This window comes from Balaenoptera acutorostrata, chromosome 17 (genome assembly GCF_949987535.1).
Source record: "Balaenoptera acutorostrata chromosome 17, mBalAcu1.1, whole genome shotgun sequence".
NCBI lineage: Eukaryota > Metazoa > Chordata > Mammalia > Artiodactyla > Balaenopteridae > Balaenoptera > Balaenoptera acutorostrata.
In genome coordinates, this window is record NC_080080.1 from 60138160 (window position 1) to 60165886 (window position 27727).

Below are 27727 nucleotides of genomic sequence, written 5' to 3' on the forward strand. Positions count from 1 at the left end.
CTTATCTCAAGAAATGGTTATGGTATTAAATGAAATATTGTAGGTAGTATTATAGGATGGCTTCAGGAATGTCTTTAACTGTTGTTTATCATGGGACTTGTGGATAGAATTTATAATCCAATCTTAATATGTTTGTGGAATGTATTAGAATTCTTTATGCGAGCATAATCACATTCAATTTTGTAACCTTAAAAAGCTGATTTTCATATAACATATGGTTATTGCCTACTGTTTATTAACTTTTTCTTTTTTACTCACTTACTTGTGCCAATTGTTCATATTAAAGCCAAGTCTTATATATTCAGATAATGTCTTTCATTCCATCCTGAATGTCTTTTGACCATTTCTTTAAAATCCCAGTGAAAATAGGTCTATGTAATGTCTATAATAGACAATCAGTAAACACTGATTGGTCTTAAACACTAATGAAAGATTGGATTTGAAGGACTGTTGAAACTAATTTGTTCATGTTCACTTTGACCCCATAACTTAAGCATCTGAGGATTAAATGTATTATTTGGCTTAATTTAAAAACCAACAAGAATTTTTTTTTAGACAGCCATCATTCTGGTTTAACCAAATTCCCTACTGAAAACAAATTCTCCAGTTTCAATCCCTTCCGGAAATCTGAAGAAAATTCCACAAGCCCGAGCTTGCCTTGCATTATTCTTTATGGTTTGTCTTTTTTGTAACCTAAGGGAAAGTTCAAGGTGGGGGGAAGAAATGGGTATCTATGTATAATCTAAAACAAAACAAAAATAAAAGCAGAGTCTTTTTCTATTGTGACAACAATGTCAAAAGCAGGCTCAAACTAGGCAATACTAATATGTTACTGTCTATGTGGTGTGGAGAAAAGACTTCAATTGCAGACCAAACTGTAAGTCATTAATGAGAAAGCTGGGAACCTCTGAGATGTGGGTTTGAAGCCCTGGGTGTGTCTGCAACATTGTTGGTCAGGCGATTTCAAATCTAAAGAGTTATTGTATTTGGATGGCTAGGTAGATTCTTAGAATTAAGGTGCTTGAGAGTTGAAAGCGACATTAAGAGATCATTTAGTCTAAAGTGAAGCTTTTAAGAGGCTCTGTCCTTCAGTCAGTCACACAACTCATTGGCATACCAACAAAAAACCCCACGTCTTCCTCTGTACTTTGCATTGCCCTAGTCTATCTGGGGCTAGCCTATTTAACAACAAAGATGGCAACCAAAGACATGCTTTACAGATAAGGCAAATATTGTTTTAGAATTGAGAAACTAGTTACTCAAAAAAGACTGAATTTTCCACTAAGCCATCATTTGAAAGCATTGACAAAATGCCATCAAATGAATAAATGGGTGGATGTGAATTTTGGGAGCACTAATTACTGAAATTTGGAGTGAAGAGGGCAAAACAACTAGTGCTCATAGAAAATAAAACCACCTCCTTTATTAAAACATAAAATGTGGACCTTTGAAATGACGTTTATGTATAATAGTAAAAATGTCTCTTTTTCATTCTAATATTTAATTACTTTGTTATATTTCTTTTAAAGCTCATTTCAAGTTATATGCTGTATAAATTTTCCTCACCATCTACTCCTCGCAAAGTATCCCTGCTGGACATCTGTAAGGTGACAGAGAAAGTAAAACGTTTGGCTCTATGCAATCTATACAATCTATACAAAGCTAGGACTCAGTAAATAATTAGCAATTGACCATTGTTTGAGAATCTTCAGGATGAAGGGACTGTGGTAGAAGAAAGAGAGGTAGGGCTGTATAATAGTACATGGAAGTGGTTTTCATTCAGAAGACCAAAGTGATGACATGTTATCAGAAGATAATGGGCATTTCTGATCAAATCCTGGTGAAGCAACCAGCTCAGGTTAGGATCCAGACCTGGCACCTTACTATTTATGTTTTATAAAAAGATTAACTAGCAGGTAGGACCCTTTTGATCCTTAGATAGTAAGTATAAGGCACTGAACAGTGCTTGGTACATGACAGGTACTCAATTAAAGGTAACTAGCATCACCATCATTATTAATCTCCAAAGTGAATTCTTGCTCATCATGCATATAGAAATTTAGTGGCAGAGCTATGAATAGACTCCACATCTCATTTTGTTTCTCTTACCTTGTTAAGTGTCAGTGACATATGAAGATTAGATGTAGGATTCCTGTTTGTTCCCCTATCTGCTGCCCAGCCTACATTCTCTATTGTAAAAATATAGGTCACTAATGGCACATAATTTACTGGGGAGAGCTACTAATTTTTATATGACAGATAATGATGGAATAGATGAGAATGTTATGGGAAATTTATGATATATTTGACAGTTTTTAGGTTGTTGTCACAATATTAGTTCCTTGGGTTCCAAGGAGTATTGTTTGTAATCTTAATCAGGAGAAGGCATACATGCGAAATATCTTGCACTCAACAAGAACAGTTAATGTTCACTGGGGAAAATCACAGGAAATATATTGTCAACAATATTCGAGGGTTTACAGAAACATGCAAACAAGACACTCCAGCAGGCTTATGAAGAAATAAAGTCAGTCCCTATAAAACCAGATTTTAATGCCTCAGGGAATCACTGGCTTTCTACAGTGTATTACTACTGCCCACAATGATACCATTTATAATTTCATTCCTTTTGATTAACAGTTGCCCCTAAATGAGAAGACTTATTTAAAAACAGATATAAATCATTAGTTAACAGGGTATGAATTTATTTATTGGGTTTTCCTAACATGTCAAGAAGCTAAACAGGGCTGTGTTTGAAGAGAATGTGGGTCTCTGGACATTTAGAAAAAGAAGATACTGAAAAGATAAGGAGTCTCATAATATAAATATCAACTTTGTCACAGTTCTGAGGAGGGTAAGCCTTCTAGGATCCATCATTAAAAAGAAAGAATATAATCACAGTGCCGTACCATGCAGATAAACTTCCTGCAATGTTGTTTCCAGGAAGCAGCTGGACACTTGAACAACCATCAAGTTTTACATAAATATACAATCACGTGCCATAGATCATAAAATTTCAGAAATGTATAATTGTTAACCTGTAGTTTACCTGTTTTTCTGTTGATGAAGCAAAGAGATTTTGCTGTCATCACACTTGTTCTGCACATTCCCAAAGACTTATATCTGAATAAAAAGTGAAAGAAACCTGGACTCTAAAATATTGTCTTTCTTTGGTAGTTATATAATATTGAACTTTAGAGTTCTTCCTACACTATGTAAAACCAAGATACATTTTAAAAATTATTAGAAATAAGTGGTCAGGCCAATTGAAATACCACCATCAAATGATATAATATGACTTATGGCATTTAGCTTATTCTTACTTACTGTTGAATTTAGTTTCTTTTAGGTATATCTTTGGAATTCCTCCCCTGATCCTTGTTCTGTTGCCAGTAGCATCATTTGATTGTGATATTGAAGGTAAAGACGGCGGAGCCTATCAGAATGTTCTAATGGTCAACATCAATGATTTGGTATGTGTTTGTTTTCCTCACGTTTTAACTCATTGGGAAAATTTGAAATATACTGTTGCTATGCAGCTTTTTATTATAATATTTATTTATCTTCCTTGAAATAGGCTGCTAACAATATTTCTTTTTAAGTTGGCATTATTATATCCTGTAATAAGAATTCTTTCCTAGACATCAGACTCCCACAGCTGTCCTCCTCAATCCTAGTTCCCTTCACTACCAAAATTTTTCTGAACATAATTTAGCATAATTATCTGCATTTCCTCACCTCCCATTGATGGTCCCTGTAAAAACATATTAGGAGAAGGAAAATAACAGAATATAATGTTTAAAAATTATCATGAAAAAGTTGTATAGTTATTTTATTTTATCTGAAAGTGTGTACATGCATATCCTTAGGTATTTTTATACGTATGTGTATATATATAAAATTTGCTGGTTTTTTTTACTTACTATGGACTTTTTAAATAATAGCTATTATTCTTTAGAGTAGTTTTAGGTTTACAGAAAAGTTGAGGAAAAAGTAGAGAATTCCCATATACCCACTTTCCTTCTACACAATTTCCCCTAGTGTTAACATCTGGCATTTGTGAGCTACATTAGTTACAATTGATGAACCAATATTGATACATTGTTATTAACTAAATTCCGTAGTTGACATTAGGGTTTACTTTTTGTGCAGCACAGTTCTATGGGTTTTGACAAACGCATAAGGTTGTGGATCCACCATTATAGTATAATACAGAATAGTTTCACTGCCCTTAAAAATTTCCTGTGTTCCACTGATTCATCCCTCCCTCCCTGCCTCTGAACCCATGGCAACCACTGATCTGTTATGGTCTCTGTGGTTAGCCTTTCTAGAATGTCATATAGTTGGAGTCATGCAGTATGTAGCTTTTTTAGACTGGATTCTTTCACTTAGCAACGTGTATTTAAGGTTCTTCCATGACTTTTTGTGGCTCGATGGCTCATTTCTTTTTATTTTTAAATAAAATTCCATTGAATGGATGTACTACAGGTTGTTTATCCATTCACTGATTAAAGGATATGTCTTGGTTGCTTCTAATTTTTGGCAGTCATGAATAAAGCTTCTGTAAACATTCATGTGCAGGGTTTTGTGTGGACATACGTTCTCAACTCATTTGGATAAATTCCTAGGAGAATGATTGCTGGATCATATGGTAAGACTATGTTTAGCTTTGTATTAAACTGCCATACTGTCTTCCAAAGTGTACCATTTTGCATTCTCACCAGCAATGAATGAGAACTCCTGACATTTGGTGTTGTCAGTGTTTTAAGTTCTAGCCATTCTAATAGGTGTGTCTCGGTACCTCATTGTAGTCTTAATTAGCAATTCCCTAATGTCATATGATGTTGAACATCTTTTCATATACTATTGCCATCTATATATCTTCTTTGGTGAGGTATCTGAACTCACATCTTACCTATCTTAACAATATTGAATCTTACTATCCATGATCATGGAATATCTTTCTATTTATTTAATTTTTTAATTTCTTTCATCAGAATTTTGTACTTTTCCTTGTGTTGATCTTGTTAGTATTTTGTTAGAGTTATATCTAAGTATTTTGTATTTTTGGTACTTTTGTAAACGGTGTTGTGTTTTGAATTTCAAATTCCAATTATTTATTGCAGGTATATAGGAGAGCAATTGACTTTTGTATATTAACCTTGTATCCTGAAACTTTTCTATAATTGCTTTTTAGTTCCAGGAGGTGGTATTGTTGTTGTTGTTGGTTCTTTGGGATTTTCAACATAGACAAATAAGTCATCTACCAAAATTAATTTTTTTACAGTTTAAGAGCTGTATTAAAATAATGGGATGTGTTGTTTTAACAGTGACCAGTACTTGAAACCCCAAATGACAAAGGAAAACCCTCTCAAATGTTCATAAGATGGGAGGAAATTGTCTAACCTTTCCCCTCCTTCCACTCTACTGTCTTCTCCTCATACTCATAGAGAAGCGGCATGACACCTTGGGAAATTCAATGTTATACCTCTTGGAGGGATATGGGAAACTCAAGATGATATGTATTGAACACTGTATCACAGAGAACTGCTGATTTTGTCCACTGACAAAAAAAAAAAAGTGCTCACTACATGGTAATTGCCCCCATTTTATATTTCATTAATTGGGGCATTTTTTGGCATTAAATTATGCTACTAAATTAATCATTTTGAGTTAAGATAATGTTTTTTACTTGTTACTTACTCTTATTACCTTCATTTCACAGAGGAAAAATCTGAGACCCAGGGCCACCCAGTTAAGTGACAGAGCCAAGATCTGAGCCTCTGCTGTTAACCAGCACACTCTCCTGCCTTCCAGTAGCAATCTCTCTGCCAGTTTATTCATTCAGCAAACATTTATGTGGAGCCTTTTACGTGCCAGTTATTATGGAAAACCCTTTTTTGTGCTGGGGTGGTGGAGGTGTGGCAGTAGACACAAAGGTGGACCAGATACAGACCCTTCTTTTAAGAAGCTTACATTTGGTGATGGTTAAGTCTTGGTGTGAAGAATGCAAGTTGTAGCTTGAAAAGGAGTGGCTGCCATACTCTCATTTCAGACAGACTGGTTGTGAGTCAGATTTGGAAACAAAGAGATATAAACTGTGTTCTAGGAGGAGTTGAATAGATCAGCTTGACGCTAGGAGATAAACCATATTGTGGGATAGTGTGCTGATCTCCAGACTTTTTTAGACAGTACACCCTTTAGTAAAACTATCTTGAGCCTGCACTTCCAATACACATTAGCATTTATTTATATGTCATAGCATTTTCATAGTAATTTTGCACACATTAGTAATGATAAATACCAAATAATGAAAATTTACAGAAGATGAGGAAAAAGTGTAGATAGAGTTCCTAAAAATTTTCCTCCCATACTTGCAGTGGATTGTCCATTGTGGACTCCACTTTGAAAAGACTGCTGACATAGTGGAAGACACAAGTGGATATATGTTATAAGAAGATTGTCAGTGGTCTTGATGTGATGGTATTTAGACAACCAAAAGTCAATAGTGATTTGATCATAAAAGTAACATTGAATTACAATGCAAATTTCGAGCATTTACTATGTGCAATGTGAGCCATTAAAAAATAAGATAGTCCTTGTTCTTCTATAATTTATGAGGATAAGGTATACACATGTCACTATAATACGAAATGATAATAGCAGTGCATTAGAAAACAGTTTCATACACATTATTTTATTTGAGCTTCATAATATCTCTGTGAGGTGATAATAATAATAACAACTAACACAGATTCAGGGTTTACTATGTGCCAGAGCTGCTCTGACTACTTTCCATGTAATAATTATATAATTCTTATGATAATTCCATGTAATGAGGAAACTGAGACCTGGACCACATAGCTGGCAAGTGGCAAGGCTGGAATTCAAACCCAAGCAATCTGGTTCCAGAAAAAGCCCTCATTATTATGAGGCAAAGCAGATAATAGCCCTGGTTTTTTGTTTGTTTGGTTTTTTGTTTTTTGAGGGAAAACACAAGATAGTTATGATGATAACATAATGAAAGAAGAGTATCAGGGACACTAGATGGTGACTGAACTAGTTGAATGTAGGGAAGGTGATGGAGAGCTGCACAGATGTTCTGAATACTGTTAAAATCATCCAGAGCAGGTCAATAAGGTAGAATTGAGTTGTAGAAGTAAGAACATAGAAATGATGGGAACTATTACATAGAGTCCAAATAGGGCCCAGGGTAAGGGTGAGACTCATTTTTCTACCTAGCTCAGAGGGAATGGGAGGGTCATAATAAATAACAAAGGTCCTTTTTCTATATGGTCTACTAAATAAGGAATTCAGATTCCTAGAACTGGGATGAATAGGTTAAATAGAATCAGCACTTTAAGCTTCTTAATACATATTACCAAATTATTTTCCAGAAAGGACCCATCAGTTTACAGTTCTTACAACAATATATGAGATCATCATTTTTGTCAGCAGTGAGTATTTTTATTTTTGATATCTGCCAGGGTAATGGAAAAATAACCTTTTGTTTTGATTTACATTTCTTTGACTGCTAGTGACGTTGACTGGGTTTTTTTCAACATGTATTCATCGTTTATGTTTTCTGTGTTTATTTTGCATTGAGCTAAAATTCAATGTACTCTCTAAAGTGTACAATTTAGTGGCTTTTAGTATATTCACAAGCTGTGCAATCATCACCATTATCTACTTCCAGAACATTTTCATCACCTCAAAGAGTGATAAAACCATTTGCTATAGCAAATTCCTCATTCCTCATCACCAGACCCTGGTAGCTACTAATCTACTTTCTGTTTCTATGGATCTGCCTTTTCTAGGTGATTCATACAAATGGAATCATACCATATAGAGCCTTTTGTACTGGACTTCTTTCACTGAGCATAATGTTTTCAAGATTCACCCATATTATGGCATGAATCAGTACCTCATTTCTTCTTATAGATCAATAATCTGTTGAATGGATATACCACATTTCTGTTTATCCATTCATCAATTGAATGGATAAGTTGTTTCCACTCTTTAGTTATTACAAGTAATGCTTCTTCAAATGTTAGTTATACAAGTTTTTGTGGAATACTCTTTGATATACACCTACAAGTGGAATTGCTGGGTCACATGTTAACTCTATTTTTAACTTTTGAGGAAATGCCAAACTATTTCCAAAGTGACTGCACCATTTTACACTCACACCATCAGTGTATGAGGGTTCCAATTCCCCCGTATCCTCACTGAAACTTGTTGTCTGACTTTTTTACTCTAGTCATCCTAGTGGGTGTGAAGTGGTATCTCACTTTTCCTTTGATTTACATTTCCCTGATGACTGATGATGTCAAGCATCTTTTCAATATTGACCATTCTTCCTGGCCATTTGTGTATCTTCTTTGAAGAAATTTTTTTTTTCAAATACATTGCTCACTTTTAAATTGGGTCATCTTTTTATTGTTTGGTTGTGAGAGTTTTTTATATATTCTGGATACCAGACCTTTATCAGATGTACAATTTGCAAATATTTTTTCCCATTCTCTGTGTTTCTTTTCACTTTCGTTATGGTGTCCTTTAAAGCACAAAAGTTGATTTTGATGAAGTCCAATTTATTTATTTTTTCTTTTTTTGTTAATGCTTTTGGTGTCATATTTAAGAAACTATTGCCTATTCCAAGGTCACAAAGATTTACACTTACATTTTTTCTAAGAGTTTTACAGCTTTAGTTCATATTTAGGTCTTTGATCTATTTTTAGTTAATCTTTGTACGTGATATGAGATAGGGGTCCAAGTTCATTTTTTTCCAGTTGTTCCTGCACCTTTTGTTGAAAAGACTATTTCCCCCCTTTGAATTGTCTTGGCACCTTTATTGAAAATCAATTGTACCAAAATGTATGTGTATATTTTTAGATTTCCAATTCCATTCCATTGTCTATATGCCCATCCTTTTGTCAGTACGACACAGTCTTGATCACTGTAGCTCAGTAGTTAGTTTTAAAATTGGAAGTGTGATTCTTCCAACTATGTTGTTTTTTAAGATTGTTTTGGCTCTTATGGTTCTTCATCACTTATATTAAATCAATTGTTGATATTTATTCTACTTAGGGATTCTGTTGTTAAACAGCTTTAGAATTTAAATGCAGTGCAAAACTCTGGTGATGCCATTCCTCTGTGCAATAATTATACCACATAACTCCACACACCTGTAATTATGGCCGAGTCAGTGGCGTGGACAGAGGCAATGACAGTGGACAAGGTGGAGACCAGCTTAAGGATATCTTCTCCCTTATAGCCCTCAAGATCCTTTGCCATTCTCTTATTGGCTTTTATTGATATTCCCATCATTTGGTTGGAGCTCATTATATATTAAGTATGATAACTTTACAACTGTCATATTTGATGAAAACATTTTCCAGTTTATCATTGACTTTTTATCTTGTTTTTTTGATATACAGATTTTATTTTATGTAGCCACATCTATAAAATAGAATTACATATAAAATAGGGCACAATGTAGGCATCAAAATGGGAGCTGCCATTTCCCTTTTTAGGGAGGAGGTCAGTCAAGACTTCATAGAACACATGAATTTTTTTTTGTCTTGACTTTTTTTTCAAAGACAACTTTTTAGAGCAGTTTTAGGTTTACAACAAAATTGAGAGAAAGGTACATATTTCTTATATACCCATGCTCCCACGCATGCATAGCCACCCCTATTATCAACATCACTCACTTTTTTATGAAGTACATATTTTATGAAGGATGCACCTACATTGACTTATCATAATCACCCAAAGTCCACAGTTTTCCCCTAGGGTTCACTCTTGTACATTCTATGGATTTGGAGAAAGTATAATGTCATATATCCATCATTGTATTGTAATATCATACAGAGTATTTTCACTTCTCTAAAAGTCCTTTTATGCTCTGCGTATTTATCTTTCCCTTCCCCCCAACCTCTGGCAACCACTGACCTTTATATTGTCTCATTGTTTTGCCTTTTCCAGCTTTATGCCTCCTTTTCCAATCTGTATACCTTTTATTTCCTTGCCTTATTGCATTAACAAGGACTTATTGCATTAGCAAATACTTCCAGTACAGTTTTGAAAAGGAGTGGTGTGAGGGGATATCCTTGCTTTCTACCTGATCTTAGTGGGAAAACTTCGAGTTCCTCACCATTAAGTAAGATGTTAGCTGTAGTTTTTTTGCATAGTCTTTATCAAGGTGAGGAAGTTCCCTCTTTTCCTAGTTTGTTGAGAGTTTTTTTTTTCATGATGGGTGTTAGATTTTGTCAAATGCTTTTTCTGCATCAAATGATAAGATCATGTGATTTTTTTTTTAAAAACTATGTTGATGTGGTGGATTAAATTAATTGATTTTCCAATGTTGAATCAGCCTTGCATGCTGCGAATAAATCCCCTTTGGTTTTGGTGTATAATTCTTTTTGTATTTTACTGGATTGGATATGCTAATATTTTATTGAGGATTTTTACATCTATGTTGATGAGAGATATTGGCCTGTAGTTTTCTTTTCTTGTCATGTCTTAATCTGATTTTGCTATTAAAGTAATGGTATCCTCATAGAGTGAGTTAGAAAGTGTTCCCTCTACTTCTATCCTCTGAAAGAGATTGTAGAAATTTGGTCTAATTTCTTTCTTAAATGGTTGTTAGAATTCACCAGTGAACCCATCTGGACCTGGTGCTTTCTGTTTTGGAAGGTTATTAATTACTGATTCAATTTCTTCAATAGATATAGGCCTATTCAGATCATCTATTTCTTCTTGTGAATTTTGGTCACAAATAATTCTTGAATCTTAAAATGCATGTAGGTTTTGCCAAATGGAGCAGAACAGGGTTGGGGGGCTCCCCCAGGAAGGGGATAGATCACCTTGCAAATGAATGTAAATAAGAAAGCAACTGCATGGTGTGGTTGGGTTATAGGATACAAGAAGAGAACCAAATCCTCAGAGGAAGCCTGGACCACTGAGTGCTGGGCCTATTATACAAAGGAGTTTGGATATTTTATCTAAGCACTAGGAAGTCACTGAGGAATTTGGAGGGGAGTAAAAGGCACTGAATATAACCACCACAAGAATAGAAATCTTTGTTCTTTGTGTTCACTGCTGTACCCTGAAGGGTTAGAAGTCTCAATAAATATTTGATGAATGAATGAAGAATGAAATAACATTATCAGATTTTTATCTTATAACTGTTTTCTGGCAACCATGTAGATAATTTGCGGGTTAGGATGGAAAGCAAGGAGACAGTGGGAAACAACTTCAGTGATTTAGGTGTAAGTCATTGATGGTTGTAGACTAAGGCAGTGATTCATAACTTTAGGGTCTTTCAGATGAACTGAAAGCCTTGTTAAAACACAAATTTCTGGGCCCTACTCCCAGAGACTCCTATTTTTGAGGAATTTTGGCGATCTGGGAATTCCACTGGATAACTTCACCTATGTCCTTGATGCATATGGAAAGAATTCATAAACTTAAAGGAAAAATTAGAATAGTACGCTGATTTTAATCTGATACCTAAATTCTATTGCATCAAATCTTCAAAGCCATATATTACGCTCTGGGGGTATCAGCTGCTATGAGGTTTCTTTGTTTTTTTCAGTATTTAGCTCAACCACAGTAAGAAAAGCTACACAATAAATTCAATTAGCCATTATTTTAAAGTTATCCATTTTATTTTAGAATCCATGATTAAACATCTATTTTAAGGATAAATAAAGCAATCTTTTGCAACATGGAAAAATATATTTTCATTGATAGCCTTGATTAGATTTCTTTTCAGTGAAATAGCATTGCAGTGCAGTGTAAAGGACACTGAGTGAAGGATCAGAAGACCTAATTTGTTACTAGCTTTGTTATTAGCAAGCACTGTGATCTTGGATAGCTCATTTAACCTCTTTGGTACTTTTCAATCCCTATAAAATGTGAAAATTGAATTATCTCTGGGGTCCATCGTAGCGCTCAAATTTTTTGAGACAGGGAAAAAAAATCATGTTTTATTTTCTTCTTCCTCTTCCTCCCTTCCTTCATTACTGGCCTTAAATTGATTATTTTCCTCCTTTTATAAATATTTATCAATCTTCCACTACGTGGAATGCTCTGTGTCAAACATTATGCCTCTAAGTTAATAATAATAATAATAATAATAATAATTAATAATAAGCTATCTGTTATTAATAGATATATATTAATAGATTATATATCTATTGCCAATAGATATATAATCAAGGACTGGAGTGAAATTTATTCAAAAATAATTATCTTATAAAGCAACAAATAAACCATATTTGTAGAAGAAAAGACTATTCTTTCCCCCATTGATTAGTCCTAGCTCCTTGTCAAAAATCAATCAGTTAAATGTAGATGTATGGGTTTATTTCTAGACTCTTCAATTCTATTCCATTCATATATATATTTATCCTGTACCAGTACCAGAGTTTTATTATCACTGCTTTGGATTAAATTTTGAAAGCAGAAAGTGTGAATCCTTCTGGTTTGTTCTTTTTCAAGATTGTTTTGGCTGTTTCAGTCCCTTGCAATTCCATAAGACTTTTAGAATCATCTCTTTAATTTCTCAGAAGTAGTCAGCTGGGATTCTGCTAAGGATTTTGTTGCCCCTATAGATCAATTTGATGGGTATTATCTTTTTAACAATGCATAACAATGCTTCTTATCCATGAATATAGAATATTTTCCCATTTATTTAGATCTTCTTTAATTTCTTTCAACAATGTTTTGTAGTTTCCAGACTGTAAGCTTTGAACTTATTTTGTTAAATTTATTCCTAAATATTTTATGTGGCTCTGATGCTATTGCAAATAAGATTGTTCTCTTAATTTCATTTTAAAATTGTCTGTGATTCTTAACTCTGTACTCCTTGTATACTTACCTAAGTCTGTGTCTTAGTTCCCCATACAAGTCTCTAAGTATCTTAAGGACAGTTTACATCTGATTCATCTTTGTATCCCACAGAATGCTCAGCACAATACGATGCACATTGTAGTTTTTCATGTAAATAATAATATGAATTGTGATAATGTATAATAAATAACTTATGAATTGTAAATTGACACCATAAGTTGATGGAAACCCAGAACTTGTTTCAAATAGGCTAAGAAGTCTTTTTTTGTTGAACATCTGTTTGTTTAGAAATTTGTTATGAATCAAATGTCAGGTACTTTTCTGATATCCAATATGAGCTAGTTTTAGATGTTATACAACATTATTTTATCCATAAAAAATCGTTTTGCCTAAATATGACTCATATGATTGAATGATGTAACTCTTAGTCACCAGAACAGAGTCTGGTAAAAATAATAAAGGCTGCTAAAGATGGCCAAATACTTTCTAGGAATGATACAGCCTAATTGCAGGCATATAAAGGGCTGTCCTTTAAGTTATTAAATTATAAAATCTAATGACTAATAGGTTATAGTTGGCTTTTATCATTTCTAATATCTTTAATTCTGTCTCTATCTCTATTCCAAGGCCCTCACAGATTTAAATTCCATACATAGCTGTCAAATACCCTCAAGTCTATACCTCTTTTGTGAACTTTAAAACCATTCAAGTCAAATACCAATTAGAAATCTCTACCCAGATGTATGTGGCACAATGGAAGACTGATTATCATCACTTTTAGCCTGTCCCTCCTTCTACATTCTCTGTCTTAGGGAACAACATTTGCCCAATCATTTAGTCATCAAAGCCTGGACTCACTCTTTTTTTTTTTTTTTTAATAATAATTCTTTTTGCATTGTTTTAACTTTGGGTTTATTTATTTATTTATTTATGGCGGTGTTGGGTCTTCGTTTCTGTGCGAGGGCTTTCTCTAGTTGCTGCAGGCAGGGGCCACTCTTCATCGCGGTGCGCGGGCCTCTCACTATCGCGGCCTCTCTTGTTGCAGAGCACAGGCTCCAGATGTGCAGGCTCAGTAATTGTGGCTCACGGGCCTAGATGCTCCACGGCATGTGGGATCTTCCCAGACCAGGGCTCGAACCCGTGTCCCCTGCATTGGCAGGCAGATTCTCAACCACTGTGCCACCAGGGAAGACCTGCACTCACTCTTAATACCTTTGCTCCTTCATCTCATCCATCACCAAATCCTACAGAGTAGTATATCTCCTTAACACCTGTATAAGTAATTCACTCTGTTGACTTCCACTAGCTTAGTCTTAGTTCAGGCAATCATCAAATTTCACTGAAACCACTTCTATAGACATCAGTAAGCCCCAAATGATCTCCCTGTCACCTGAGTGCATCTGTCCTCTTTACTGGCACTTGAGTTATCTTTCCAAAATTAAATCTAATACTCTTTCTCTCTCCTTTTCAAAAACTTTTTAATTCTTTAAAGTCTCTCTCCCCTAATACCTGTTGATCTTGCTTTTGATTGGTTTGTTAACAGAGGCAGCTAAGAAAATAAATGATCAAATTCTAGTCGAATATTACTTTAGAAATACGTCTATTATGTTTAAATAGCTGTAATTAACAGAGAAAAGATTTAAATTGACTAAATAAAGACTAAATTAGTTCTCTATTAAACAAGTTATGCTAGAAGATAAACCAAATTTCCTGTGTATATAATTTAGCAGCACGACTGAATGAGTTACAATTTAACAAGAGAAGTAACCTTTTAAGAGGTAAGTCTTTTCGTTCTATTAATGACTTTTTTCTTTTTATGATATTGGAACTTCTTGGAACCATTCTATTTATTTATTTCTTTAACATCTTTATTGGTGTATAATTGCTTTACAATGGTGTGTTAGTTTCTGCTGTATAACAAAGTGAATCAGCTATATGTATACATATATCCCCATATCCCCTCCCTCTTGCATCTCCCTATCACCCTCCCTATCCCACCTTTCTAGGTGGTCACAAAGCATTGAGCTGATGTCCCTGGGCTATGCAGCTGCTTCCCATTAGCTATCTATTTTACATTTGGTAGTGTATATATGTCAGTGCTACTCTCTCAATTTGTCCCAGCTTACCTTTCCCCCTCCCTGTGTCCTCAAGTCCATTCTCTATGTCTGCAGTCTTTATTCCTGTCCTGCCCCTAGGTTCTTCAGAACCTTTTTTATTTTTATTTTTTTAGATTCCATATATATGTGTTAGCATATGGTGTTTGTTTTTCTCTTTCTGACTTACTTCACTCTGTATGATAGACTCTAGGTCCATCCATCTCACTACAAATAACTCAATTTCATTTCTTTTTATGGCTGAGTAATATTCCATTGTATATATGTGCCACATCTTCTTTATCCATTCATCTGTTGATGGACACTTAGGTTGCTTCCACGTCCTGACTATTGTAAATAGAGCTGCAATGAACATTGTGGTATGTGACTCTTTTTGAATTATGGTTTTCTCAGGGTATATGCCCAGTAGTGGGAATCCTGGGTCATGTGGTAGATCTATCTTTGACAAAGGAAGCAAGAATATACAATGGAGAAAAGACAGCATCTTCAATAAGTGGTACTGGGAAAACTGGGCAGCTACATGTAAAAGAATGAAATTAGAATACTTCCTAACACCATACAAAAAAATAAACTCAAAATGGATTAAAGACCTAAATGTAAGACCAGACACTATAAAACTCTTTGAGGAAAACATAGGAAGAACACTCTATGACATAAATCACAGCAAGATCCTTTTTGATCCACTTCCTAGAGAAATGGAAATAAAAACAAAAATAAACAAATGGGACCTAATGTAACTTAAAAGTTTTTGCACAGCAAAGGAAACCATAAACAAGATGAAAAGATAACCCTCAGAATGGGAGAAAATAATGGCAAATGAAGCAACTGACAAAGGATTAATCTCCAAAATATACAAGCAGCTCATGCAGCTCAATACCAAAAAAACAAACAACCCAATCCAAAAATGGGCAGAAGACCTAAGTAGACATTTCTCCAAAGAAGATATACAGATTGCCAACAAACACATGAAAGGACGCTCAACATCACTAGTCATTAGAGAAATGCAAATCAAAACTACAAGGAGGTATCACCTCACACTGGTCAGAATGGCCACCATCAAAAAATCTACAAACAATGAATGCTGGAGAGGGTGTGGAGAAAAGGGAACCCTCTTGCACTGTTGGTGGGAATGTAAACTGATACAGCCACTATGGAGAACAGTATGGAGGGTCCTTAAAAAATTAAAAATTAATGACCTTTTAAAGTTGCAAAAATGAAATAAAAATACACCAGTTAAAAGACAGAGACTCTCTGAGTGGATAAAAAAATGAGACCCAATTATATGTTGTCTACAAGAAACCCACTTTAAATATAAAGACACATAAAGATTAAAAGTGAAAAGATGGAGAATGATATGTCATGTTAACCTTAATCAAAGAAAGCTGAAGTAGCTATATTCATTTCAGACAAAGCTGACTTCAGAGCAAGGAAGACTCTCAGGAATAAACAGGGGAATTACATAATAATAAAGGGGTCAATTCTCTAAGAAAACATAACAATTCTTAATGTGATTGTGCCTAACAACTGCATTGAAATCTTGGGAGCAAAAACTGATCAAATGCAAGAAGAAATAGATAAAACCACTGTTATAATTGGAGATTTCAACACTCCTCTAGCAGTAATTGACAGATTCAGCAGACAGAAAATCAGTAAGGATGTAATTGAACTAAAAAACACTGTAAATTAACCAGACCTACTTGACATTTGTAAAATAATTAATCCAACAACTACACGATACACACTTTGTGCAAGTTTACGTGGAATTTTCAATGGGTTGAACACATTCTGAGTCACAAAATATACCTTAACAAGTTTTTAAAAAACAGAAGTTATGCAAACTATGCTCTCAAACCAAAATGTAATTAAACTAGAAATCAACAACAGAAAAATAGATGGCAAATTCCAAAATATTTGGAGATTAAAAAACACACTTTTAGATAACATATGGATCAAAGAAGAAGTCTGAAGAGAAATTTTAAAATATTTTGAACTAAATGAAAATAAAATACATATTAACAAAATGTGTGTAACACAGTAAAAGCAGTGCCTAGAGCATTGAATGCATATATTAGAAAAGAAGAAAGATGTAAGTTAATTCTCTAAGATTCCATATTAGGAAAATAGAAAAAACAGAACAAATTAAAACTAAATTAATCATGCAGATGACATGATACTATACATAGAGAATCCTAAAGATGCTACCAGAAAACTAGTAGAGCTAATCAATGAATTTGGTAAAGTAGCAGGATACAAAATTAGTGCACAGAGATCACATGCTTTCCTATACACTAATGATGAAAAATCTGAAAGAGAAATTAAGGAAACACTCCCATTTACCATTGCAATGAAAAGAAAAAAATACCTAGGAATAAACCTACCAAGGGAGACAAAAGACCTGTATGCAGAAAACTATAAGACACTGATGAAAGTAATTAAAGATGATACAAACAGGTGGAGAGATATACCATGTTCTTGGATCAGAAGAATCAATACTGTGAAAATGACTCTACTACCCAAAGCAATCTACAGGTTCAATGCAATCCCTATCAAACTACCAATGGCACTTTTTACAGAACCAGAACAAAAACTTTCACAATTTGTATGGAAACGCAAAAGACCCCGAATAGCCAAAGCAATCTTGAGAAAGAAAAACGGAGCTGGAGAAATCAGGCTCCCTGATTTCAGATGATACTACAAAGCTACAGTAATCAAGACAGTATGGTACTGGCACAAAAACAGAAATATAGATCAATGGAACAGGATAGAAAGCCAAGAGATAAACCCACGCACATATGATCACCTTATTTTTGATAAAGGAGGCAAGAATATACAATGGAGAAAAGACAGCCTCTTCAATAAGTGGTGCTGGGAAAACTGGACAGCTACATGTAAAAGAATGAAATTAGAACACTCCCTAACACCATACACAAAAATAAACTCAAAATGGATTAAAGACTTAAATGTAAGGCCAGACACTATAAAACTCTTAGAGGAAAACATAGGCAGAACACTCTACGACATAAACCACAGCAAGATCCTTTTGACCCACCTCCTAGAGAAATGGAAATAAAAACAAAAATAAACAAATGGGACCTAATGAAACTTAAAAGCTTTTGCACAGCAAAGGAAACCATTAACAAGACGAAAAGACAACCCTCAAAATGGGAGAAAATATTTGCAATTGAAGCAACTGGCAAAGGATTTTTCTCCAAAATTTACAAGCAGCTCATGTAGCTCAATATCAAAAATACAAACAACCCAATCCAAAAATGGGCAGAAGACCTACATAGCCATTTCTCCAAAGAAGATATACAGATTGCCAACAAACACATGAAAGGATGCTCAACATCACTAATCATTAGAGAAATGCAAATCAAAACTACAATGAGGTATCACCTCACACCAGTCAGAATGGCCATCATCAAAAAATCTAGAAACAATAAATGCTGAGAAAACCATAATTCAAAAAGAGTCATGTACCACAATGTTCATTGCAGCTCTATTTACAATAGCCAGGACATGGAAGCAACCTAAGTGTCCATCAACAGATGAATGGATAAAGAAGATGTGGCACATATATACATGGAATATTACTCAGCCATAAAAAGAAACGAAATTGAGTTATTTGTAGTGAGGTGGATGGACTTAGAGACTGTCATACAGAGTGAAGTAAGTCAGAAAGAGAAAAATAAATACCGTATGCTAACACAGATATATGGAATCTAAAAAAGAAAAAAAAATGGTCATGAAGAACCTAGGGGCAAGATGGGAATAAAGATGCAGACCTACTAGAGAACGGACTTGAGGATATGGGGAGGGGGAAGGGTAAGCTGGGACGAAGTGAGAGAGTGGCATGGACATATATACACTACCAAATGTAAAATAGATAGCTAGTGGGAAGCAGCTGCATAGCACAGGGAGATCAGCTCAGTGCTTTGTGACCACATAGAGGGGTGGGATAGGGAGGGTGGGAGGGAGACACAAGAGGGAGGAGATATGGGAATATATGTATATGTATAGCTGATTCACTTTGTTATAAAGCAGAAACTAACACACCATTGTAAAGCGATTATACTCCAATAAAGATGTTAAAAAAATAATAATAAAAAAATAAATAAATGTTGGAGAGGGTGTGGAGAAAAGCGAACACTCTTGCACTGTTGGTGGGAATGTAAATTGATACAGCCACTATGGAGAACATTATGGAGGTTCCTTAAAAAACTAAAAATAGAACTACCATACGACCCAGCAATCCCACTACTGGGTATATACCCTGAGAAAACCATAATTCAAAAAGAGTCATGTACCACAATGTTCATTGAAGCTCTATTTACAATAGCCAGAACATGGAAGCAACCTAAGTGTCCACTGACAGATGAATGGATAAAGAAGATGTGGCACATATATACAATGGAATATTACTCAGCCATAAAAAAGAAACGAAATTGAGTTATTTGTAGTGAGGTTGACGGACCTAAAGTCTGTCATACAGAGTTAAGTAAGTCAGAAAGAGAAAAACAAATACCACATGCTAACACATATATATGGAATAAAAAAAAATGGTTCTGAAGAACCTAGGGACAGGACAGGAATAAAAACACAGACGTAGAGAATGGACTTGAGGACACAGGGAGGGGGAAGGGTAAGCTGGGATGAAGTGAGAGAGTGGCATGAACATATATACACTACCAAATGTGAAATAGATAGCTAGTGGAAAGCAGCTGCATAGCACAGGGACATCAGCTCAGTGCTTTGTGACTACCTAGAGGGGTGGGATAGGGAGGATGGGAGAGAGATGCAAGAGGGAGGAGATATGGGAATATATGTATAAGTATAGCTGATTCACTTTGTTATAAAGCAGAAACTAACACACCATTGTAAAGCAATTATACTCCAATAAAGATGTTTTTAAAAAAACCTAAATTAATCAGAAGAAAAGCATTAACAAAATTTAGAGAACAAATTGAAAACAAAAAATTAATAGAGAAACTCATTGAAACTGATATCTGGTTCTTTGAAAGATGAATAAAATTGGTAAACTGCTCTCCAGCCAGGCTCACCAAGAAAATAAGAAAGAAGACAAATTACTAACATTAGAAATAAGATGGGTCATTACTACTAATTCCATAGATATTAAAAGAATAATAAAGGAATATTACTGTGATGGTTAATTTTATGGGTCAACTTGGTTTGGCTATGGTATCAGTTGCTTGGTCAAACACCAGCCCATATGTTGCTGTGAAGGTATATTTTAGATGATATTAACATTTAAATCTATAGACTATGAAGAAAACAGGTTAAGTTACCTTCATGATGTGGATGATCCTCGTTTGTTATGGACTAAATGCCTGTATTATTCCCAAAATTCATATATTGAAGCCCTAAACTCAACTGTGATGGTATTAGGTTGGGACTTCAAGAGGTAATTTTAGATGAGGTCATGAAAGTAGGATACTCATGATGGGATTAGTGCCCTTATAAGAAGTGGAAGAGACACCAGAGCTTCCTCTCTCCATCATGTGAGGACATAGTGAGAAGATGGTCCTCTGCAAGCCAGGAAGATTCTCACCAGGAACCAACTTGACTGGCACCTTGATCTTGGACTCTCCAGCCTCCAGAACTGTGAGAAATAAATATCTATTGTTTAAGCCACCTAGTCTGTGGTATTTTGTTATAGCAACCTGAGCAGACTAAGACATCATTCAGTCTCTTGAAGACTGTAAGAGTAAAGACTGTGTTCTCCCAAGGAAGAAGGAATTCTGCCTCCAGATTGCCTTCAGATACAAGATTCCAACATCAACTTCCCTGGACCGCCAGCCTACTGACCTATCCTGTGAATTTTGAACTTCCCAGTCCCCCAAATCACATGACCTAATTACTATATATATATATATATATATATATATATATATATATATATATATATATATACACATATATATATATGTATATGTATATACCCCCTATTGGTTCTGTTTTTCTAGAGAACCTTGCCTAATGAATTATGAACAATTCTATGTCCACAAATTTGATAATTTAGATGAATGAACCAATTCCTTAAAAGACACAGTGACCAAAACTCACACATGAAGAAATAGATGATCTGGATAGGTCTATTTTCTTTATTAAAGAAATTGAATCAACAATTAATAATTTTCCAAAACACAAAATTCCAGGTTCAGATGGTCTCACTGGTGAATTCTACCAAACATTTAGGGAAGAAAGTATACCAACTCTCTACAAACTCTTGTAGAAGTAAAAACAGAGAGAATATTTACTAACTCATTCTATGAGGCCAGCATCACCCTAATACCAAAACCTGATGATGACATTACATGGTAGGAAATCTCCAGATGAATATTTCCATGAACATAGGTGGGAAAAAAACTCAACAAAATATTAGCAAATTAATTCCAACAGTGTATTAATTATGCATCATGACTAACTGGAATTTATTCCAGGTATGCAAGGTTGGTTCCATAACTGAAAATCAGTTAATTTAATCAATTAATCAATAACATCAACAGGCTAAAAAGAAAAATCATGTAAATAAATGCAGAAAAAGGATTTTACAGAATCCAACAGGGATTCATTATAAACACTTGCAGCAAACTAGGAATAGAGAGTAATTTATGCAACCTGGTAGAATTTATTTACAAAACACCTACAGCCAACACCATACTTAATTGTAAGAAACTAGATGCTTTCCTTTAAGACTAAGAACAAGTTAATGATGTAACCCTCTCACCACTCGTATCAACATCATTTGAGAAATATAGCTAATCTAATTAAATGAGAAAAAGAAGTAAAATACATACAGAAGAAATAAAAAAGTTTTCTGTTTCTAGATGACATGATTGTCTTGATAAAAAAAAAAACCCAAAAGAATCAACAAAAGAACTCCTGGAACTAATAAGCAATTATAGAAAGGTACAGTTACAAGATACAAGGTTAATTACAAAAGACTATTGCTTTCTATATACCAGTAATGAACAATTGTCATTTGAAATTAAAAACACAACACCATTTACATTAGCATGAAAATGAAGTAATCAGGTAAAAATAAGTACAATAACAAAATAAGTACTATATATATATGAGTAAAACAATAAAACTCTGATGAAAGGAATAAAAAAGAACTAAGTAAATAGATATTCCATATTTATCAATAGTAAGACTCACTATTGTTAAGATGTCAATTCTTCCCAACTGTCATGCTAATGTTCATAGAGGTTTTATTTATTTATAATTGCCAAAAATGGAAACAACCAAGATGCCCTTCAACAGGTAAATGGATAAACAAATGTGGTATATCCATTCAGTGGAATATAATCAGTGATAAAAAGAAATGAACTATCAAGCCACAGAAGGACATGGTGGTATCTCAAATGCATATTGTGCAAAAGAATCCAGTGTTAAAGGGCTACCTGCTGTGTGATTCCAACTATATGACATTCTAGAAATGACAAAACTATGGAGACAGTAAAAAGATTAACGGTTCCAGGGATTGAGAAGGGAGGGAGGAAGGAAAGAATAGGTGCTGCACAGGAGAATTTTAGAGCAGTGAAACTGTTCAATATGACACTTTCATGGTGGACACATGGCATACATTTGTCAACACCCATAGAACTTTACAGCGCAAGGAGTGAACCCAAATGTAAACAATGAACTTAAGTTAATAATAATGTAACAATATTGATTCATGAATTGTAACAAAGCCGCCACTAATGCAAGACATCAATAATAGAGGAAACTGTGGATGGAGGGGAGGGGATATATGTGAACTTTGTCCTTTTTTTAGGTAAACAAGGTCCTCTGCATAGCACAGGGAACTATATTCAATATCCTGTAATAAACCATAATGGAAAAGACTATGAAAAGGTATAAGGTATATATATATGAATCACTTTGCTGTACACCAGAAACTAACACAGCATTGTAAATCAACTATACTTCAATTTAAAAAGAAAGTACAGTTTATTTCTTTTACCAAAAGATGCAAAATACAATAATTAATTAAAAATAAAAGAAGACTAGTAATACTTATTTTATGGTGACGTAAATTCTACAAGTCCAATATGCTTTTTTATGCACAACTGGTTGCTAAGGAGGAAATAATTACATTTCCATAGATAGTTTCCTGGGCAGAATGAGACTAAGAACCCAACCTCTTATTTTTTGAGGTCCCATGATAGTCTTTATGAAAGAGTGAATTGCTCCTGACTGATATTCACTGACAGGGTGAATTCATCATGAGAGAAAGGAAGGAATACTGACTGGTCACCTGGACTCAACGCCAGGTTCAAGTTATCTGTTGGGAAAAGTTTACTCTGGAAAAGAGTGTAAGGATTGGCATCACTTTCAGATTCAAGAACCCTGACGTTGCAGATCTCTTTGGAGACAATGCTGGGCATATAAGTATGAATTAGATAATTATAAATTTGGGACTCAGACCTGTGCACCGTTGGAGCTTGTACAGGTATCTGGACCAGCAAGAATATCAAACTATGTTACACTGGTTTTCTGTGTTGATACCTTTTAGCTGCAACAAAAATTTGAAAAAAACAAAAAACAAAAACAGGAAAAGCATAAACCAAAAGCTGTGAATGGATCAGATAATCTTGTTTTCTCTAGATGGCATTTGGAAAGAAACTTAGTTTGTTCTAACTGAACAAACTCTGTATTCTTGGACAATTCAGGAGACCAAAAAGAGATTTCTACAAATTTAGCAAGTGGAGATAGAACTAGTTTAATTGGAAAAATTGAAAAGATATGACATCATGAGTACTCTCAATCTGCTGAAGTATGTCATACCTATTTTGATGGCATATCATGCTTTTAAAACTACTCATTACAGCAAAGAAATGATATAACATAGATTCTGACCTTCATAATGGACTTTAACATACTATTCTAATGAATACACAATAGAGTCTAAAGGTATATGTATCCCTGTCATTCATAAAGTAAAATATACTGGTAGGGTAAGATGACAGATGGAAGCACATTAAAATGAGCTAAAATTGGGTACCTAAAACCTTACAAAAGTATAAAGTAGAGAATCAAACTAAGTAAAAGACACTTTATGCAAAAAAGTCATTGAAAGCTGGCAGCCTGAGAGTGAGAAAAATCTTTCAAGAACCCACATGACTAACAGCATCTCCTAAAATGACACCCCTCCAAAAATAATAATATAGGTAGTGTAGTGAATTGAGTGGTGGGACCCCAAATGATATGTGCACCTAGAACCTGTGAATGTGACCTGATGTGGAAAAAGGGTCTGTTCAGATATAATTAATTTAAGAATCTCCAGATGAGATAGTCCTGGATTAGGTGGGTCCTAAATCCAATGACAAGCGTCCTTGGAAATGAAGAACAGGGGAAAAGAGTCAAAGAGGAAAAGGCCATGTGAAGACAGAGGCAGAAATCGGAGTTAGGCAGTTACAAGCTAAGGAACCCCAGCAGCCTCCTAAAGCTAGGAGAGAGGCATGGAATTCTGTCAACACTTTGATTTCAAACTTTGGCTTCCAGAACTGTGAGAGAATAAATTTCTATTGTTTTAAGCCACCCAGTTTGCGGACATTTGTTATGGCAGTCATAGAAAACTTATATAGATGGTAACAAAAGTGGGTAAAATTCTGCAAAAGATCTCAGTAGCACTCCACCTTGGAGAGAGGCAGTGGACATGTCTGCTGGAGAGAGGCAAGTGAAGTGGGCAGATGACCCCTGAATATCATAGTCTCTGTCAAAAGCAAAACACTTCACTCTTAATTGGAAGGAAATCTTGAAGACCAAGTGACCACTCTCTCACCAAGAAAGGCAGCTCATCAAACCCCACAATGAACTTAAAAAAATAAATTCTTAAAAAAGGGGCACAGTCCTTGTTCACCAATACAACTGACCATAACTTTGCCTTCTTGCATCCCCCTGCTTTACTACCACCCTCACCCCTATCCATCCACCCTGTGTTCCCAGGCTTCATAAGAGCAGATAGAAGAGACAATACCATGTTCTCATTTAGAAGTGCTGAGAAAAGACAATGTTGTCTGGTAGGTGAGAAGAGCTTCATGAGATAAGGAGTAGAGAATAAATATTAGCACAGAGTTGGCCACTGTAAATTTCAGATGAAAACAACAGGGCAACGGTATAGAAATACCAGGGACAGTAATAAGGCAATTTATAGATAAATGTTCCTACAAAAGATAACCCTCAAATGGAAAAGTAAAATAATCTGTGACAGGGGAAAATTTTCCTCCAAATGACTGAAACAATGGAATTAACAAAGGGGAATATCATATACTATTTAAAAATTAATATAAAATGCTTGCCAGTACATTATATCATGGTAGCATGACTGAATTTCAAGATAAAAGAATAATTCAAGCGTTCAGGTAGAAATGGCATGTCATCCTGGGGCGGGAGGGGGCGGTGATCAGAGTGGCTTCAGATTTTCCACACCTAAATACAAAAGATAATGGAATAATAGCCACAAAATTCGGAGGGAAATAAAATGTGACTTGAAGAATTTTGTACCTAGCCAAGTTATTGCTTAAGTATAAAGTGCATGGGTAGAAAATTATGCAGCCATGTCAGAATGTAGGGGACAGAGCACTCATGAGCCTTTTCTTAAAGAAGAAGAAAAAAACTACTACAGTAGCCACAAAATCCAACCAACTAAAAGAAAAATGCAGACTCTGCGGTGAAAGGTGAATTGATGAGCATAAAATTCACTTCCTTCTAGAAATGAGAGTGGCCTCTCCTCTCTCTGCAATGTCTTATATTCTTTCATTTTCCTCATGCCTCTTGCTACTATCTGAAATTTTCTTATTTGTGAGGGCAGAGACTCTCTTGTTAATCACTATCCCCCAGCATCTAGAATATTACCTAGCACAGAGTAGACCCCTCAAAAACAGTTATTGACTGAATGAATGAATGCACATACTTTACTATATTTCTATAAAAAACTTGAAATGTCATTTTTAAATTATAGTGTAAAGATGTTAATGTACATGAGTGACATTGTAAAATTTATTACATGACTTATAGTTTTTACCATATTGGCTATACTCATGACTTCTTACCACTCTTGGTTTATGTGCTACCAATACACGCACATGTAACTTACCTAATGTCTTGCTTATTGTTGCTGGACCAGGCATTGTTTACAGTTTTGCTTTCAGAATAAAGCACTCCTTTGTGACTCCGCACGATAGTTTGGTTTACCATGCTTGGTTATATTGCTTTGCTTGACATTTTTCTTCAGTAAATCTCTATCTTTGTTCTACCCGTGACCATCCCACTTCAGCTCACCAGAATCTTTAAATAGATTCAGTCTAGTACTTGGCCACTCATTTTCTCTCATTCATAAAATCCTATGAGTCCTATAGTTGGACTGTGATATATACAGTTCAGGCAAGTAGTAAGGCAGTTAGAGAATAGAGTATACAAGCACTGGTGATTAGAATTTTATATTTGGCACATTTGTTAATTGCTGATTGCCGTGCTTATGACATAATATGTAACCATTACTGCATAGTAACCTTAAGACTGATGAGTGATTAAAATCTCCTAAAATTATCATTGTGCATACGTTGGCAGATTTGCAATGAGTTTTTCTAGATCTCTGTAAAATCTTAACTTCTGTTCCTTAATAGTTCAGTTAAGCATTTATTAAGCATCTGCCGATTATAATCTGCCAATTCAAAGATGTATGATATGCACTCTCTCTAAGAACTCTAGTGACTGGAGAATTACAATTTTAATAGGATTTTGAAAAATGGGTAGGTCTTAAGGAAGTAAGATTGGAGTCCAGGTTTTAACGCAATTTTGTATGCATCTACAAAATGTCTTCTAGTCATTACATGCAAGTTGTTAATTTTTTTCAGTTATACATATATAGATAGAGATATAGATATATATCTCTCCATACATTCCTTTTCATATTCTTTTCCATTATAGGTTATTACAAGATATTGAGTATAGTTCCCGGTGCTATACAGTAGGTCCTTGTTGGTTATCTATTTTATATATAGTAGTGTGTATATGTTAATCCCAAACTCCTAATTTATCTCTCCTCCCTTCCCCCCATCCCCTTTGGTAACCATAAGTTTGTTTTCTATGTCTGTGAGTATATTTCTGTTTTGTAAATAAGTTCATTTGTATCATTTTTAAAGATTCCACGTATAAGTGATATCATGTGATATTTTTCTTGTCTGACTTCACTTAATATGATAATCTCTAGGTCCATCCCTGTTGCTGCAGATGGAATTATTTCATTCTTTTTTATGGCTGAATGATATTCCATTCTATATATATATATATACTACATCTTCTTTATCCATTCATCTGTTGATGGGCATTTAGGTTGCTTCCATGCCTTGGCTATTGTAAATAGTGCTACTATGAACACTGGGGTGCATGTATCTTTTCGAATTTAGAGTTTTCTCTGGATACATGCCCAGGAGTGGCTGGATCATATGGTAGTTCTATTTTTAGTTTTTTTAGAAGCCTCCATACTGTTCTCCTCAGTGGCTACACCAATTTACATTCCCACCAACAGTATAGGAGGGTTCCCTTTTCTCCACACTCTCTTCAGCATTTATTATTTGTGGACTTTTTAATGGTGGCCATTCTGACTGTTGTGAGGTGATACCTCATTGTGGTTTCGATTTGCATTTCTCTAATAATTAGTGAAATTGAGCATCTTTTCATGTGCCTGTTGGCCACCTGTATGTCTTCTTTAGAGAAATGTCTTT

The 27727-nt window shown here is 34.8% G+C and overlaps 1 protein-coding gene and 1 pseudogene across 5 annotated transcripts in view; one reads left to right on the forward strand and one right to left on the reverse strand.

The window, feature by feature from the left end:
- LOC103014675 (glyceraldehyde-3-phosphate dehydrogenase-like) overlaps positions 1-27727 on the reverse strand; it is a 127130-nt pseudogene that overhangs the window by 84900 nt on the left and 14503 nt on the right.
- Positions 1-27727, forward strand: part of IL7 (interleukin 7) — a 50903-nt gene that overhangs the window by 2761 nt on the left and 20415 nt on the right. For 3 of the 5 annotated variants that reach the window (XM_007185083.2, XM_057531982.1, XM_057531983.1), the window contains exon 2: positions 3340-3473. In XM_007185083.2, the coding sequence (XP_007185145.1) occupies positions 3340-3473 (134 nt within the window). Of the gene's footprint in view, positions 1-3339; positions 3474-4581; positions 4652-7397; positions 7458-27727 lie in introns of those variants that run through there. The other 2 variants (XM_057531984.1, XM_057531985.1) reach the window with 2 other exon arrangements.